General features: G+C 33.9%; 1 protein-coding gene across 1 annotated transcript in view; it reads left to right on the forward strand.

The window, feature by feature from the left end:
* The window catches only part of LOC130893841 (zinc finger SWIM domain-containing protein 6-like), a 168,600-nt gene that overhangs the window by 118,291 nt on the left and 30,071 nt on the right, over positions 1-20,238 (forward strand). Inside the window, exons 3-4 of the mRNA XM_057800259.1 lie at positions 17,393-17,504; positions 19,833-19,960. Of these exons, the coding sequence (XP_057656242.1) occupies positions 17,393-17,504; positions 19,833-19,960 (240 nt within the window). The remainder of the gene's footprint in view (positions 1-17,392; positions 17,505-19,832; positions 19,961-20,238) is intronic.

The following is a 20,238-nucleotide window of genomic DNA, read 5'->3' on the forward strand; positions in this document are numbered from 1 at the left end:
ATAGACAAGAAGACAAGTTTCATCAAAAGCAACAGCTAATTTCAAAATCTTCGGATCTCTACTCTTAAATCAGCCCTGAAGACTGAATTTGTTTTTAGGAATGACAGGATCAAATAAAAACGACAGATAATTATTTCTACTTTAGGACATACGCCGCTCGTACTTTATTGAATAGACACTTCAAAAACGAAAACAATTTGGAGTGGAAAAAAAATATTTTATTAAAATAATCAAACAGTTAATTTACTTATTAGGCAAAATTATGATGAACACTGTATACTGTATTTATCAAACAACTATGTGAAGAAGAAGTTTCATCTGCATATATTTTGGGCCGAGAACATACCTAGCCCAACAAAAATTTTGGAACAAATATATATTTGGGTGATTCCATTATAACTGTGATATTCAATGTCCTGTATTGTTTTTTTGTACTAGTCATTAATTAATAATCAATTAATAAAAATTTTGTGTTAATTGAATAATTCTTAAGATATTTAAACATTATTTTTATACAATATAACTTGCCACTTAAAGAAAACTTATACTACATCACTTGAATGTCAGTACCGTGTCATGTCCATTCCTAGAATTTACCGATAAATTATTAATTTTTTTTGTCGTAACAAATGATTTAAACTAATTACCTTATAAATTCTAATGTTTATGATCAAACTGAGGAAAATTGATGCACTTGTTGTTTAATATCTTAAGTTACCATGTCAGTACCGTGTCATGTCCATTCCTAGAATTTACCGATAAATTATTAATTTTTTTTGTCGTAACAAATGATTTAAACTAATTACCTTATAAATTCTAATGTTTATGATCAAACTGAGGAAAATTGATGCACTTGTTGTTTAATATTTTAAGTTACCATGTCAGTACCGTGGATAAATGAGTCAGTACCGTGGAACTCAAAATCCGACATTTGTGTCTTGCTCGTGATACTTTGAAGTTGTAGTAAATTCCTCTTAGAGTTTTATTTTTACAGTAAAATAGATGAATAATATGCATAAAAAAGTTAGAAAAGTTAAATTTTAAAATCTTGAAATTTTGAATACAAAAAATCACAGTTAGAACGGAATCACCCATTTATTTTTCAACGTAATCTCATTTTAGATCCATACACTTTTCCCAACGTTGTTCACTAAGTTCGATACCCTTTTTATAATAAGTTAAAATATAAGAATCGTCAAGCTCCTCGAAACTGCTGATTGCCTCTTTATTTATTGGAAAATCTTAAGCTAAATCTAGCGAAAGGGCTGCAATTCTAACTTTACTGAGCTGGTGCATTGTTGCGTTGCGTTCAATCCTCGCCGTTCATAGTTTTTTTTAATGTATTCAATTAAAAATATCCCACGCGCTTCCCAAAAAACCGACGCCATGACATTGACTGCAGATGGAACTGGGGATGGGAAGTGATGAACCCACGTTTCATCCCTATGAAAAATTGCCAAAAATTCGATAGAAACGTCTTCACGATGCTGTTGTTGTTCCGTTGTGAGCAAACTCTGCACCCATATTTAGATTTTCTTCAATATTTCTGGAGTCGTCATCTCATTTGGTCGTTTGCTGGTCTTCGCAGATCGTACGGCCTCCCTTAAACTCTGCTACCAAATATTTTACTGTTGATAACGAAGAAACAAATATTAAACAACGCGGCGTCTTCAAATTTGATATATATTCTCTATAGATTGGGTACTTTCTAATTCAGTGGTATTTTTTAAGTAACTACCTTCATCTACAGGTCAGACCTGGTACTTCTGGGACCATCCTCGTATTCGAAAAATAATTTATAAACAGTTATTGACTGTTCCTTTTTTTATTATTCAGAGCAACATGTACTTATTGTTCTGATAAAGACTTCGTTTTACATATTTTTTTCCCATATCTTTGGTAGTGATAATAAATTTAGATTTTCCAGCAAAACAGTGATTAATAATTTTCATGGTCGTGCTGCATTGCAGTTAGTTCGAATCCATTTTGAAATGGATGTAATACAAGGAAAAAAAATTTAACAATCGTACTAGCTATTATTTCAAATTTATCATAAGCGAGATAGTTGTGAGTTGCGACTCCTACTGAACTTCAAACAAATTCCGATTTATTTTTATTTATTCACAGAGATTGACGCTTTGCAACTGTGCGTCATTAACTGTTTCCTTTTGCAAAACCTGCAACTGTTATAAATTATCAACTTTTCACCACGCGCACCCAGCATGAATTCCACACCAACAATATGGGATGTGGAGAATGTTTTTGACAAACAGAGGGATGAACTTATGTTTACGTAATTTGTGAGCCCCCTTAATCTTTGAGAAGTGCACCCTTTAAAGGTTTGTTAATTACCCGATTAAGAAAAGGAATCGTCACGCCGAAATAACAAATTTTTTCAAATAAATTATGTAAATGACCCTCCGCACTTCGATTCGAAATTCTCTAGTGGTAATTTTCTTTCACGAAACAGAAAATGAACTTTCCCACAACTTTAGTAATTTGTCTTATGAACAATATTACGATAGACGTAAAAATGTGATTGTGAAAACTCCTGAACAACAAAGTAAATCAATTTTCTACAGGACTAAAAAGTAGACTATAAGAAAAACAAAAAACCCAATTCCCAAGAATAAAAATTAAATTAGTAAGGAGACCCTGAACCTAGTAGTAAAACCACAAATTACCCTCCAATTCGATTTAAATCGGTTTATACGAGCCTCGAAATGTTCCCTACTTTTCTTTTTATCGTTTTCTTCCTTTTTCGTCGGCGTGTGACTTTCCATTTACTTTTCAACATTTCTACGATTTTCATCGACTCAAAATTATCATATTACACAAATCCATTAACGGCGATAATACGCCATCAAGAGATCGTAAATTAAATTGTTAAAATAGCCAGAACCAAGTACTGGTTCAGAACCAGAGGAAAGATGTAGTTATGTGTTTTATAGATTACGAAAAAGCTTTCAATAGAGGGCAACACCATAAAAATCAAGGCGACTTGACATAAACCAGAAAGATATACGCTTTATTGAAAACTTGTATTTGAACCAATCAGCTGCAGTTAGCAGCAAATGCCCAGAAAATCCTTACAGGCGTCAACATAAAAAAGACAAAATTCCTGGTAATCACCTGCAAATTAGATGAGTTCCAGAATGTAAAACTATCATACCAAATTGAAGTGATTGAAGGGTAAGCAAAGTTTAACTATCTAGGAAGTTAGTTATGTGGAGACTGGTCATCAGATTTAGCAATCCGGATAGAAAAGGGTAGGAGTTCATTCATGGTATTAAAAAATGTGTTCACGAACTCTGAATTTGACCTCAACCTCAATCTCAAGGCTGCTCAGTAACAGTTAACACCATGAACAGATTTGAGGCATTTCAGATGTGGATCTACCGAAGAATTTTGAGAGCTCCATGAAGAAAAACCAAAGAATAAGAAGATAACGTGGATATGATAAAACGTGCTTACCTGGGACATGTGATACGGAGCGAGAAGAAAGGATAGATGAGGGAAGAAGGGGATTGGGCAGAGAGAGGATGTTGTAGCTCCACAATATTAAAAATTGGACAGAGCTTCGTTGTATATATTCACAGTGTCAACTTCTACCGCTTGAAATTATTAATTTTTTCTGGTTTGAATCATATTCAGTGGGTATAATCATGTCTAAATTCAGTCAATAATGTTTGGGTTTTTCCAAGTCGATAGCTCTCATTTTTCTCTTCTTCCGTGCATCTTTTCGAAACAGTGACAAAATTAATTTGGGGAAATCGATACCCCGACACTGGCGTGTTAACTTTCCAATGAATACGAAACCTTACCAATCAACAGTTTTCCAGTCCCCTGGATATTTTCCACTAATTGTTTTGACTGTGAGTTTAATTGATCACGGCGCAATGATAAATAATTAGAAAAAGAAACGGAAAAGCATAATTGCTGTTAATAATACATACATCATAGTATGAATGACAATAAACGTGATGGATTAGAAAATTGTTCGCGTATTGAAAATACAATTTCATCAGCTGGTAACAACTGAGAATAATGAACAATAGAGAATTATGTATTAACTTTTACACGTTTAATCTAGAATTTGTTAGATGTTAAATTCGTTATTGTAGTATCCCGGTATACGAGGGATGATCATTAAAAAAAGAGCCGTAGTATTTAAAATCTACATATTTCAGTTTCCCCAATGTATGGATAAATGACACTAGTTGTAATTCAGCTAATTTGCAGGCAATTCCAAGCCGGTTCAGGACGATTGATAGGTCGAGGCGTTTAGAATATTCACAGTTAAATCTTGGGAAGTTATGGTGAAGAATCAATGAACTATTGAAATCTTCTTCTATGTTACAGTGTAGCCTTGCCATTTCTTGCGCACTGCTATGTTTCAAGGTGTGTACCTACTGGGTTCCATAAGCGTTATCCGAGAAACGCAAAGCGACACGAACTATGTACAGTGTCACGTTATTAACATATTATCATTGTATTGGCTAAAACTATAACAACACTCAATAAGTAGTGTGATTGACACACAGATGGTGCTGCCATTGTCAAATCCATATCACGTTTATGAAGTACCAACTTTCGAAAAAAATGACAAGTCCTCGATTCGAAGTTTATAAGTACAAATGTGTGTAAATAGAAGAAAACTTTGAGTTATTGCAACCATAAGATGTACTTTATTCTATATTTTTCTTAATCTTACTTATCATATCCCAAAATTAACTACGATATACGTACATTTTCAATTATTGACTTCGAATCGCGGACTTGTCACGTTTTGGTTTCATATGTAATATGAAAAATTTAAAGGAAACTAGCTTTTACCCGCGGCTTCGCTCGCATCGAATCCATTAAATAAGTATCAGAAATCATTATAATAGAAAAGAACGAACTCTGTAGCTATATTAGAACCTGAGATATAGATCTTTGAATGTAGAAAAATTCCCAAAAACACCTACAAAAATCCATAACTCCACATTGAATGTCCGCGCCTAGCTCCTCTCCAACTCAACCGATTTAAGTGTTTAAAAACTCAAAAGAAAGAAGGTGTTTCAGCGAGTGTTTTTAAACCAAAACGAACTCTGTAGCTATATTAGAACCTGAGATATAGATCTTTGAATGTAGAAAAATTGCCAAAAACCTACAAAAATCCATAACTCCACATTGAATGGCCGCGCCTAGCTCCTCTCCAACTCAACCGATTCAAGTGTTCAAAAACTCAAAAGAAAGAAGGTGTTTCAGCGAGTGTTTTTAAACCAAAACGAACTCTGTAGCTATATTAGAACCTGAGATATAGATCTTTGAATGTAGAAAAATTGCCAAAAACCAACAAAAATCCATAACTCCACATTGAATGTCCGCGCCTAGTTCCTCTCCAACTCAACCCATTTAAGTGATCAAAAACTCAAAAGAAAGAAGGTGTTTCAGCGAGTATTCTTAAACCAAAACGAACTCTGTAGCTATATTAGAACCTGAGATATAGATCTTTGAATGTAGAAAAATTGCCAAAAACCTACAAAAATCCATAACTCCACATTGAATGGCCGCGTCTAGCTCCTCTCCAACTCAACCGATTTAAGTGTTCAAAAACTCAAAAGAAAAAAGGTGTTTCAGCGAGTGTTCTTAAACCAAAACGAAGTCTCTATCTTTAATAGAACCTGATATATTGATGATAGAACGTGTGTATGTGAAAAACTCCCTACAGGGGGAAATCGCATTTGAGTATACCTTGAGAATGGTGAAAATGAGATGAAATCACATGGTTGAGCTTAATCTTGTGCTTTAATTAAAGGTTTTAGTCTTAGCAAAATGCGAAAACATCAATTTTATATCTCTGTATTTGTTAATTTTGTAAATCTTTCAATGTAAAACATTTTAAAACTCAAATTCGATTTATTTGTATAATTTTAGCATTTCTCTTTAAACATGACAAATACCTAAACCAAACAACCAGATCTACTTTCGCATCACATACTTTTCACGAAGGACAAAGGGCCTCGCAAAGGCCTGCCGCCCGGAGCCTCTGAATGGAGAACACCAGGTAACAACGATAAACTGCATAGCGATACGTACTCCCTGAGTTTTCATCAGTTGCTGAGGGCATTCCTATATGCTACACAAGAGCGCTACCAGATTGAGCATCTGGTGGTTGCCGGTAAAGTTGTCAAGATGCACAACAAGTCGACAGTCAAAACGTGGCTGCCTTTCGTATAATAAGCTCCATATGAACCAATGCTCGGTAAAGAGCTAAAGCGACTGGCTACGCTACTTGGTTACTATCTAATAAAGGGCCTTATCGTTATGAGTGTTAAATTAGGAATGGAGTTTAGCTCAGTTTTAGCATCTCTCAAGACAAGAGAATCGAAGAACAGGGACTTGAATATTTCTAAGACAAGTTGAACAATTTTTCCGCTTTTCGTACCTACTTACCTGTAAAGCTTATTTACATTTTAATAGGTGCAATCCGTTTGTTAAAAATCGTCTTATTTACTTGTATTTAGACTGTTTGTTCTTTCTTCAACCGGCCATAAAAACTAACATTCCAAGAATCTTGTATCTCTTAAGTAATAAAACAGGAGACACTAATATATCCATCGTTTTAATGGAACAGTCGAATAAATCTACGTAACAAACAAAAATTATGTTTTTCATGTTTCTTCATAATTGCATCCCGTCTACTTCTTCATCTTTATAGCTACAATAGATCAACGCTGGGTTACGTAAAATTCCGAAAAAAATATTCTATGTTCTAGTTATAATTGACTTGGTTGGGTTGGATGCCAACGAAATTCTCACAAATGAGAGTGAACATAAAATCACGTCTTTAAACAAATTTTTGACTCACGTCTAATTCAGAGGCGGTACATTTTTGGTTAATTATATTTACAATATAAAAGAATTATTTATCTAAAAATATATAGAGTGTTGATGCAAAAAATTCGGGAGTGAGTATCTAGATGAAAATAATGCAAATCGTAATTATTTTATTGGAAACTCAATCAAACATTTTTAATTGAATTGAATTGAATAGAAAAATTTAGTTGGTTAGACTACAACTTATCAAATAAAAACTAAAAAAACTATAATAAATCATCGAAGCGGGCGCCTTGCACTTCTACACACTTCCGAAGTCTGAGGAGGATATTTCTTGTGAACTTGGAAGAGCATGTACCGGGTGTCCCAATAAGAATGGTTCTCGGCCATATCTCGGGAACCGTTTATAGTACAGCTTCGGGAAAAAAAGATTGATAACAAAAGTGACCTCGAGAAAAACCTGGAAATTATTTACAGAGTTGTAGGTACACCGCCAGAGGGCGTAATTAAATACCGAAAATTATAAAATGAGTAATTTACAAATTTTGCCTAATTAAGATCCATTTAAACTATGATTATCGTATTCTTCAAGAAATTCAGCGTATATTTGATTTTACAAGTTTTAGTCCATCTCTTCAAATAAGAGGTGGGGGGAAGCGGGAAAGCCTGTAAGTCCAGTTCTACTTAACCTATCTATGCAAACTTAGTCTTTTTGAAGAGAGCTCCTTTATACCAATGTAAGAGTTATAATTTCGAAACAACCTACGACAACCAACAACCTTTATGGAAGTTAAAATGGAAATATAACTTAAGGTACCTCGCTAGTGACGACCTTAATGTTCAAATTGTTGCCCATACTTTTCGATACAAGCGTTTATTCTTTAAACAGTAGATTGAACAGCAGACTCAATTTCTGCTCTCGAAATACTCTGAACGGCGTTTCGTATTCTCTCGATCATGTTATCTCTAGTAGGGGGTTGAATTGCACAAACAAGGTCTTTAATCCGGCCCCAGAGATAGAAATCTAAGACGGTTAAGTCTCGTGACCTGGCTGGCCAATAAAATAGGCCTCCACGTTCTATCCACCTATCAGGGCAGTTTCTATTATTAATATAACAAGGAAAGACAATTTTGAGAAGTCAAAAAATGTTAAAATTCGTTCAGTCAAACCGAAGTAATTCATGTTTAAAGGAAAATACTTAAAATTTACACATTTCTTAAGATATCTCGTAATACGAAAAAGATATCGACATGCGGTGTTCGATATTCTGTTGCTAATTTGGTCTACTTTTATATTCCTTAATTAAAACTGCATGTTTCCATTCAACATTTTTCAAGAATAGCTAGATTTAAAAAAATAAATAAATAGCGCCCTCTAGCGTATACGTTACTCATTAGGTTGTTTCGAAATTATAACTCTTACATTGGTATAAAGGAGCTCTCTTCAAAAAGTCTAAGTTTGCATAGATAGGTTAAGTAGAACTGGACTTACAGGCGTTTTTTCATAATAAAGTTCCCGCTTCCCCCACCTCTTATTTGAAGAGATAAACTAAAACTTGCGAAATCAAATATACGCTGAATTTCTCGAAGAATACGATAATCATAGTTTAAATGCATCTTAATTGAGCAAAATTTGTAAATTATTCATTTTATAATTTTCGGTATTTAATTACGCCCTCTGGCGGTGGACCTACAACTCTGTAAATAATTTCCAGGTTTTACTCGAGGTCAATTTTGTTATAAATTTTTTTTTCCGAAGCTGTACTATAAACGGTTCCCGAGATATGGCCGAGAGCCATTCTTATTGGGACACCCGGTACATTGCACAATGATTTAAAAATCTCCATATCACCTAAACCATGCATTTTATCGAGTTGAACAAAGAGTATCTTTTTGTTAAAAAACGATTGAATAAGTAATTTTTGGTATCTTTAGATTATACAGGTTGTTTTGTAAATGTAGCCAGACTTCTTTAAAACATTAAAAATTCTGACTTATTCATCTTTGAATCCGTTTGCCTAATTCGTAAGCACGCTTCTCCAAGGTCATTGTACCTCCTCAAAATTAGTTAAGGGCTCAATATTTTACAATGAAAAAAAATGCACAATCATTTGCCAATTGAAATCAATTCGATATCATCTTTTCCCACATTTCGCAATAATTTGAGGATATATTTAATGGAAAGTGCCTTTTACTCTGTAAACAACTTCTATTCTAATAATAATATTTAATACTGGACATGCTGCGTACTGGTTTAATTTTTGCTATGGACTTATTTACTAATTATTACCTATTTTATCTTTATTAAGTTATTTTTATGTTTGTTTTTTAGTTTTTACAAGCTTTTGTCTACAAATTGTAACAATTTTTTGACAATAAAGCTTAAACATATATGCAGTATACGTGTATTTTTTCAAGCAAATACTGCCATCTCTAGGTCAAGCTAGGTACTTCTGGGACCATCCTCGTATAATAAAATTTGTTTTCGTACATGTTTTTGTACTGTTTTCATAGTTATATATTTTTTAATTCATTATACGATACTAAATCAAAGCAAACGCGAATTGGAAAATTCGGACAATTTGGGCAAGTGTTTTATATTGTTTGTTATGGACGCTATTAATTGCCCAAAAGTAATTGAATAATTATAATTTAATAGGAGGGGATAAAACATATCAACACATTTTTGACTTTTGAAAGCCATCTATGAAATGAGAAAAAGTTGAAAGAGCCGCTACTGAATTTTAAGTAATTTGGTCCAAAAATTGAGTCATGCTCGACGAAGAATAAAAACTGTAAAAATGGAGTAAATCGAGGAACTATCTCGAAAACAAAACCTGTAACGGCTATTAAGTTGATGAGAGGTCAAGAGAGCATGAGAAAAGCACCTCGAGCGACGTTGCCGAACTTCCGAACGGTTTGAAATTGGCACCGTATCATATAGTTTTACTGTAGAATATAAAAACTAATTTTATCATTTGTTCTTAAATAGTTATTCTAATTCAAGCTGACCTCAATCACATTTTCTTTGGATGCAGCGATTACATTCACAAAATAAACAATTATTTATAACATTCACTTATTAAACAAAACTCTTCACTACCTTTAAACCTCGCACACCTTTAAAGTATATATAATCGTCATATTTACTAAATTTCTGCAAGGATATTAAAATTAATATTTAGGTAGAATCATTAAATAAATATGTGACCGATGGATTTGCTTCTAAGCCATTTTCTTTCACATACACATCAAACAATAACGTTCCTACTGCGGATCATCTGATTAACATCCTTTTAAAACCGTCATTCTTAATATGGTCCACACCACCAGGGGTCCACGGGAGACTCGACGGGGGTCTACGTTGGACGTGACGAAAAATGGGGGTCCATAATCGTAAGCGGAGGTCCAGAGTGAAGGAAGTTTCGATTGTGCATAATATTTTAAGAATTTCAGTGATTGTTCCTTGAAAAAACTTCCAAATTCAGTAAGACGCGTTGAGTGATTTTTTTTAAGTAAATATCGATTCCATTCACGAACTTTATTTCGGTGGCAACAGATGGAGCTTCTGCCATGGTCGAGCGATATCGAGGATTATAAACCACCTCAAAAGAATTATACCAGAGGTAATTGCAATTAATTGTGTTATCTACCGACAATATCTAGTAGCGAAAAATTTTGGTGATAGGTTGCACCAATCGCTTCAATTTTTGATTAATGCAGTTAACAAAATAAGAAGCAATGCATTCAATATGCACTTCCAACTATTGCTATTACATACCGAAGTACGCTGGTTGTCGAAAGTGGCATGGAAAGTAAAGATCCTGATTCTAAAGAAAACCTGATCAATTCTAAAGCATATATCTCAATCTCAGTCTCAATTTAATAAAAGCAAAAAGTGTTCAACTTTTCTTGGTACATCGAAATTTATGAAGAAAAATCTTATTGGCGAGAATTTGCGCAATTTTCAAACTTGTCGCAGGTAGAACGCCTTCATGAAGATATTCAGACATACGTTCAACATTTGATTGCCTTGCATGATGAATTCAAAGTCAGATTTGAAGATATTCTGTCGATGGGAATACCACCAGGGATCATAAATCCATTTAATGAAACGGAAGTGGAGAATGTGATATTACAAGAGAAGCTACTCGACTTTAGCACTAATGAATAGCAGAAAGTGACATTTAAAAAAAAGAGTATCAAAAATTTTGACTATGAGATTTCCATTTCTCTATTGGCCAACTTTGCTTTTTGTATATTCACTCACAGCACAATCAATTGAAATTTATTTGAAATTTTGTTTAGTTGATTTTATTATCGAATAACCCTATTAAGAAATCGATTTTTTTTTTCGAAAACCATTAATTTGTCGTTGAAATTCAGCCACATGGATCTTATAATTACTTTTTTCCGAGGTTTGGAAATTGGTAGTAAAGTAGCTGGATCCAGCAAAATTTTGAAAGTGGTCTACGTAACAAAAAAGTTTGGAAACCAAGTTTAAAAAGAACCGATGAAAGAGTTACCTTTTGTTGACTATGTAGAAGGGAATGAACGATGGAATAAACTGTGATAATACTGATACTTATCTATTGTAAGAAATTGTGAAATAAAAACTTGAAAATATTGAGACGATACATTCCTTTGGTAATAAAATATGTGTTACACAGGAATGGCCGAAAGACACTTTCTTTAATAATTCTTTTAGTTAACAAAGATTCTATTGATTCATCTTAAGATCGGGAATGGCATCGAACACAATAATAAAAGTTCAATCAAATACGTAAAATCTTGTATTGAAGAAATATATTGAGGTAAAAAATAAAAGTAACTCTATTTCAATGTTTTTTAAGAACCGAAAGATAATACATACAACGTCTTTGTGAAGATGTTATAAATCTCAAACATTCCGTTACTAGTAACAATGGAATGCATCATTCAACACATTGCTACGCCTCTTCGATTCTTCTCCGTTCTGCAATCGATCGCATTACCATTTTTATAACAGTTGTTCTCCGTTCTTCTGCCCAGTTTTGGTTGTTATTGTAAAGACCAACCGACCTTGAATTTGTATCTGTAATGTTTTTTGGCTTATTCTTTATAATTTTCTTTATTTATACTTTTCGTTTTTTGTTTTTGTTTGCTACAATATAGTGTTGTCAAATTGTATGATTTGTCTTAATTTGCAAGGTAAAAATTCTAACAACCATTTCGCGTATCATTCTTTGTTTGAGTTTAAATATAATTTATCTACTCCTAATAATTATTCAACTGCTCTTGAGCAATCAACAGAGCCTATAAACATAACTCACTATTCTAATTTAAAACAATAACTTGGAATTATTCACGAACCGAATATCAAGGTAGTTCTGTATTTGGTGTGTTGAATATCTCGTAGGCGCTACTGGTATCAAAACCATACGATTTTCAGTTAGCCCTAACCTTCAAAAGACACGTGTATAAACTTGACAGCTGTCTTACTATTAGTTTTTGAATTATAACAAAAAAAAACTTTCTTTGGTCGTTAATTAAACGTTGCTTTTTAGCAAAAAAATACTTTTGAAATCAAAGCTTCCTATTCGAACTTTGTCCCAGAAATATCAACTGTTGGGAAGTGGTTTGAGACGCTCATAGCTCCCGTGAATTGACATGACACAGCGTGAGTTTTTGTGACATATCAAATGAATTGGACTAGCGCATATCGACTGACACAATCCATACAGAAAATGTTTGTTTGGCAGCCATCAATAGTGAACGTTTCCGATGAATTTGTAAACATGGAAAAAATTGGTCATCGTTATGTTTTATTTGAAAGGCTTTAGCGCAACCAATTTAGAAGCTGAACTAGATTCTACTCTGGGTGAGACTGCTCCTTCGTTATCAACAGTAAAATATTGGGTAGCAGAGTTTAAACGAAGCCTCACCACCTGCGAAAACCGGCATCGCAGTGATCGACCAAATGCACAAAGTGATACTGGATGATCGTCGACTGAAACTGCGCTAGCTAGCAAACATATTAGACATTCCAAAAAGTGCGGTACATCGCATATTAGCTGAAAATTTGGACATGAGAAACCTATGTGCAAAATGAGGGCCGCGTTTTCTCACAATAGAATAAAACCAGCGGCGTGAAGATGTTTCCATCGAGTGTTTGGCAATGTTTCGCAGAAATAAAACCGTTTCATAACCATGCATGAAACGTGGGTCCATCATTTCACACCCGAAACAAAAGAACGATCAAAACAATGGACTGAAAGGAGAAAATCGACTCCAAAAAAGACAAAGACTGTTTTTTGGGAATCTATCTGAAAAAAAGGAAAAACTATCAACGGCCAGTAATATGCGAACTTATTGCAACGTTTGAGCGAAGAAAACAAGTAAAAACGGTCGCATTTGGTTGAGAAGAAAGTGTTGTTTCATCAAGACAATGCACCAGCTCAAACATCTGTTATTGGAATGGCCAAAATTAATGATTTAAAGTATAAATCGCTACCTCATGCATCCTATTCGCAAGATTTAGCCTCCTCGGATTATTTTCCAAAAATGAAGAGGTGCTGTCGGCAGTTGACGACTATTTGGAGAAGCTCGACGACCTTATTATATTTTTTTCCAAAATTTTTACGTTTTCTTTGTTGGGCCAGGTACTTCTGGCACCATCCTCGTATGCAAATAATAAATGCACAAAACAACCAGTATGCATAAACTCATTTGGCACTAAGCCATCTATTATAGCAGTACCGTCAAGTACATCAATTTACCTGATCCAGCTTTATATACAGTGCATTGTTTCAGAAGGTCATCGGCAACTATGTTAACGAACTCTAGAGGAGACCTTCCAACCATAAAGATATACGAAGGTTAGAAGTCGCCTACAGTTGCACAGTACTACGTAGACTCTATAATAAGAGAAAAAAATTGAATTTCAAATTTAATATTCATTGACACCCTTGCACACTCCAAAATAATAGTAATAGGATTTTATTGGAAGATAACACCCTTCATCCTGAATAGCTAATAATAGTAATACCACTGCAGTTTCTAAATCTACCCACAACACTTTAAAGCGAGACTAAAGACTTTGGATATGCGAAATGGATGACGCGCTGCTAACTAACAAAAATCAACAACCAATTGATCATTCTGAGCAGTTTTTGGAGATGTTCGATCATAATAAACCCAAATTTTTGCGACGATTTGTGACAGTGGATCTAGCATTTCCGGAGTCCAATCGATAATCAGCCGAGTGGACTGCATGTGATTAATAGAGGCCAGATAACGTGGAAAGAGTGTTTCGAGATGCGCATGGTTTAATATTCATCGATTATCTTAAAAAGGGAAAAACTATTAACGCGGAAAAGGGCCTCATTTGATTAAGATAGATAGATAATGCACCGTGAGACAAATCAAAGAAAATAATGGTAAAATTGCATGTATTGGGTTCGGAATTGCCTCCACATCCACCGATTTTTCCAGATCGGGCCCCCAGTGACTTTTTTTTGTTTTCAGATCTGAAAAGAATGCTTACTGGACAAAAAGCTTACGCCAATAAAATTTCCCAAACTGAAGTCTAATTTGAAGACAAATCGTAATTTAAAAATATTGTCGAAACATTTTATCATCGTTATATGGACAAATTAAAAGGTGTTATAAATATACTAAAGTATATACAGGGCCGCTCACAATAATATTAAAAAACAAACAAACGGCATTTTCATTTCATATTTAGTTTGAAAATATAGAAAACACCCCAGCATTAATTTGCTGGTCAACAATTTTATTATTATTTTAATAATAATAAAATCGTGTTTTACTCTTAGCATAAATAACCCTAAAAGTATGTTTCTTAGTGTTTTTAAAATATATTGTATTAAAACTATAATCTTTTATTTGCTTTTAAATTCAAATGACAATTTTGAATAATATGTACAGATGTGTTGATGATTGCAACACGATTTTGTAAGTCTGGGATTGCACGCATCCGTAGTTTCCCCATTACTTTATCTTTCTTATTCTTATGCAAAGAAATTTATTAATCCTGGCGTATCTAATCAGGATATTTTGTTCGAATTATTGTTTAGTCGTCAGTATTTGACAAGAACGCAAAGTTTAAATTAAATCTGGTTTCTCAAAGTAGGGCAAAATCGAGGAGGAAAAGTTAGTTACAAACAAACATTTAGGTGAAGAAACTATTAGAAGTGGTTAATAACATGGAAATTATTAATCCCTTCGCGTTCTATAAACCAGATTTAAAGTTGGGCCTAATATTCCCTGCATAACGTGTGTCAATTTTTATATTTTAAGATCTAAATAATTTTCACCCTTTTATCAGAACTTAGAAGAAAAGAAAGACACGAATAACAAAATTCTAATAGTATAAAAATAAAATTATTATACTCGTAAACTCTTCAAGTTGCTCGGTAGAGGTTGGTTATTGAAAGCAAATGCATCGTTTCTACCAGCTTTATACAGCACATTACTTCAGAAAGTTTCGCACATTTTCTATAGATATTGTGAAAGATTAAAGAAGTTTTGTATTCAATGCTGGGCTAGCATTCTCAAAGAATGGAACCTTTTTATTCCCTGAACTGTGTATTCTTGTTCCTCGAACAATGGAATATTTCTATTCTATATCAAAATATACAGGGTGTTTCTATATTCGACCGGCAACGCTCTACCACGGAGAGATCTCAATAAATGATTCATTAATTTCTTATTTCTTAGACCTTTTGATATGTTTACGTTTCTAAATCTCCTTGGTTTTAAACAGACTTGAAACCAAGAAGATTTAGAAACATAAATGATTCATTTTGATACAGGAATACGAACCCTTACGGAGCCTAGTTGCTGAGATAAAGGGTGTTCAAAATTTTAAATCAAAAGTTTGCCATAAATCAAGAATGCCTTTAAATTTTTTTTTCAAATTTGGTGTCCAATATGCTCCTTAATAGAGTAATATTTTGACTTAAACAAACTTTGGAAAAATTTAAGCAGTAGCGCGCGGTCAGGGTTAGTTGTCACTTTTATCCCTCTATTTTTTACGTCACTGGAGCAAATTCTTTTTTTTAATTTTGTTTTAAATTGCCTGATTATTTCTAGTTAAAGAAACTAATAAGCTTTTATGGAGCTAAAATGAACGGTGTTGTAGAAATTTGCCTCTAAACAAAAGTCTGCAAACACGTAAGTAGTTTACAAATTAATTAATTATTCAGTTAATTTCGAAGTAGTTCAAAACAAATGAAAATTATTCATAATCTCAATTGTTCAAACTATTGACCGCTTAATTCAATTACACCATTTTGTCATCGAAAAACGTGTCTTTGAGAATAAATCTGGATGGGATTGAACATGATTTCTGTCAAAGCTTGAATTCTAGCTATGAAATCTTGTTCAGATTCGATGATTGTTTCGTACACTAAGGGCTCCATATAAAAAATCGGAATTAAGTCAGGTGATCTTTGAGGCCAACAATTGGGTCAACCCCTATCAAGTAATTTCTTGCCGCTGTAGTAAAATTAACAGATGCCCCATCGGTACATTTAACGGTACATTCTCCAACAATTCATCCAATATTTCTTCCAGAAATCGCGTATAAATTGTTTTATTTAATTTATTTGGTAAAATGTAAGGCCAGATTAAGCAATCTCCAACCATTCTCACCCACACATTTACCGAATATTGATGCTGAATTCCCTTTTCACGAACAAAGTGCGGATTTTCTTGAATTGACAATTCCTTACCCAGTAAATATAGGCTCGTCGGTATACAACACATATTTTGGAAAATTTCGATTTTCACGACACTTTTGTAAATACCAGTTGGAAAATTCCTCACGCACCTGAAAATCTCTAGCTTCTAATGCTTGAACACTGGCCAGTTTGTATGGATGTACACTTGTTCTTTTGAAACTTTCCATACAATGGAATTGTCCACCCTTGAAGCACTACCTACGGTTCGAGTACTTAAAGATGGCCTTTCAAAAATATTATTTAAAATTTCCTCTTCCAGGTGCACAGTCCTTGTTGTACGTTGCTTTTCAGCATTATTTCTTTTAATTAACAAGTTTCCGGTTTCTTTCAATACTTGCAAATGTAGAATGATTCGGAATTCGACGATTACAAAATCTTTGTTGGTATAAACGCCGCCATTTTACCATTTTTTCTACCTTCAAAGTGTCAAATACACAAAGTGTCAAAAATATGACACGTACCTACTAGATTACAATTTAAAAATATTGAGTAGTATTTAATTACCTGCAGACTTTTGTTTAAGAGGCAAATTTCTACATCACCGTTCATTTTAGCTTCATAAAAGCTTATTAGTTTCTTTAAGTAGAAATAATCAGGCAATTTAAAATAAAATTAAAAAACGAATTTGCTCCAGGGGCTTAAAAAATAGGGGGATAAAAGTGACAACCCTGGCCACGCGCCGCTGGTTAAATTTTTCCAAAGTTCTATGTTGTGAGTACTTAGAACGCGATTTTGGTTTGTATATTATTTTTTAAGATGTAAAAAAATAGTTTAACAGAACTTGTATTTTCATTTTGCTAATCACAATTTTCTTGTTACAGGTTTTCACTTAAGCGGTGTTGTTACGGGTCCGCGGAATTCCCCTACTGCCACGTTGCCATGTGGTGCTCCTGAACCACCCCAAAAATATAAAGTTTCTGTTAGTTTCGATAGGTAAGTAAGAAATAATGTAATTTTAACACCTTATACACAAAAAGTTTGGGGGCAGACTGCGAATGTTAAGAAGAAATTCATGCGCTTCAGTGGACTTCGCTGATCGTTCGCCATGCGCCAAAATCACATTATTTTTCTCAATATCATCCAGATTATGCGTGCAGATCGTCGAATGAGCATCCGGATGATTGCCGAAGCTGTAAACGATTAAAAGAAACGATTAAAAAAATTTTGCACGAGGAATTACACAGGAAAAAAGTCTGTGAGAAGTTTGTGCCAAAAAATCTGACTCCTGACCAAAAGCTTTTGCGTCAACGGGTCTGCTCATATTTCCTTGAAAGATTAGAAAAAGATCTGCTTTGAAAGGGACCCGATTTGAGACGATGAAAGCGATAAAGCAAAAAACGGCAGAACTCCTAAAGGCACTCACCAAAGAAGACTTTCTCAGGTCTTTCTCTATACAGTGGAACCGTGAGTTTCTTCCTCAATCTTTTTCTTTTAGGCTCTGATTTATCTTTATTTTACACAACCATCACAAGCGAGTTTGACTGTTTATTCGTTATTTGGGGTTTCATAAAAATTTCTATATTTTCCGATGCCATAATCGTTCCTGCCAACTTCTTAATCTTTCTTAATCCACATTGTTGCTGTGTGTCATTTTATAGTCTAAAATTAAATACAAAAAAACGGAGGGGACGATCATAACCTAAAAATAACTTCACCTAATGTTGGGAATACAATAATTTACAACCCACTAAAGCTAGTTGATAAATTGACATAGTAATCAAGGACATTAAGTTGAGATACTTTCACAAAATTATCAGAAATTTATGTCAACGATGATCTTAAACTAAAACTACATGTGGATGCTAAATTTAAGCCGAGTTTACACGTGTCAAGTAGCTAAAGCAAGTTACTAAATCAAGTAGACAAATTTAGTTACTTGTATGGTGAAAACGACTTGATTTAGTACTTGCACAAGTACCTAATTTAGTAAACTGTTTCGTCAATTGAATAGAAACAATTTCTATTTACTTGCGCAAATAGTTTTTCAGCCATTTTTAATTCCACAGCACTAAACGACAACTAAACCGGAATACTCAAAATGTAGACACTCGCTAAAAAACCGGACTTAAATTTTAGTTACTGGCTTTAGTAACTTGCTTTAGCTACGTGATACGTGTAAACTCGGCTTTATGCTAAGTAGACTGAGTAGAGTAGAAGAACTAATTGGTGAGTACCAAACGGGTTTCGGGTAGATCCACCATCGACTTAATATTCGACATCAAAGAAACCCTGAGATCAGCGTGCTAATATAAAGTAGATTTTCAACAAATATTAGTAGATTTCCATTGACAGAAATAAACTATGTTATCATGAACGAGTTTGGAGTATCAGGAAAGTTGATACGACTAGTAAAAGCCACAATGACGAAGATATTAAGATTTAAAGACAATCAGCTGACTAATCAATTAGAGATAACTAGGGGACATAAACAAGGGATGGTCGAGTATCCATGTTATTCGGTAAAACTATAGAGTACATCATCAAGAAAATGACAGCGAAACATCCTTGCCTACAGATCATTACAAATAGCAGATACACATAGATCAGAAGAAGTATCCACCAAACAAAGAAGTGATACTAAGCCTTCCAGCTGACCCGAAATGTGAGATTGAAGATCCAGAAATAATCAGGGACAGTAAAGTTGAACAGAAAAGACCAAGAAAAGTTTTTGAATTCAGTTTTGAATGGCGTAGGCTTATTGGAAGATCTTTGAGAAGGTAACAGGAAGAAGTCGCTGAAGGCATAATCAGTCGTCTAAAGGTACGCAATTCGAAGAGTCCACTCCGAACAGGAACAACTGAGGAAGAAAAATCAGGGAGATCAAGGCCAAAAAACTATCCGAAGCAAAATTCTGTACAGGAATCAACAAGACTATGATCGTACTTTCTGAAGTTGTCGGACAAATGGAAGTCATTGAATGCCAAATCGGAGCTGTATGCTGAATTAAATTCAGTTACAGTAGCAGGGTGAGAGTTTGCGTAAAAACTGATTCTTTGAAGTTTTTCGAATTTTCTCAATGACTTCTAGTAAATAAAAAACTGTATGCTATTCATTGTTGACATTTTTACTTTGATTTCACCCTTTATATGGCACGTGAATGATAATGTATTTGATTCCATCTGCTTATTTCGTGATGGATCCATATAGTTGATTGATGTTTTCACCTGTGCATATATACACAGCAATATTTTTCGTCATTGATTTAATGATTTTCATTAAACGTCGTAACGAATGTTTTATAATTCTTTTTTTTTCCTTCAGGTGTAAAATAACTTCAGTAACATGCAGTTGTGAAACGAAAGATATTTTTTGGTGCCAGCATGTCGTAGCATTATCATTATATCGTATAAGAAATGCCGAAAGTGTCAGATTACGTGTTCCCATCTCAGGTAAGTAAAATAAAATGAGGAAAAAGATTATTTCCTAGAAAATACAAGTAGGGCATTGTTAAATTTATTTTCATATTATAAACATAATAAAAGATTGGGAAATGGTACTTTTTGCTAATGTAATGACACTCATAAACAAACTATTACATAATATTCTGAAAATACTGTCTAGTAAAGCGAAGAGATGAAATATATACGAGGTTTGTGCCAAAAATATCGAGATTACCTCGGTATCTCCGCATTTTTCAAAATAATCCTCGTTTGATACGATAACTGTG

Source organism: Diorhabda carinulata, chromosome 5, assembly GCF_026250575.1.
Source record: "Diorhabda carinulata isolate Delta chromosome 5, icDioCari1.1, whole genome shotgun sequence".
Lineage (NCBI taxonomy): Eukaryota > Metazoa > Arthropoda > Insecta > Coleoptera > Chrysomelidae > Diorhabda > Diorhabda carinulata.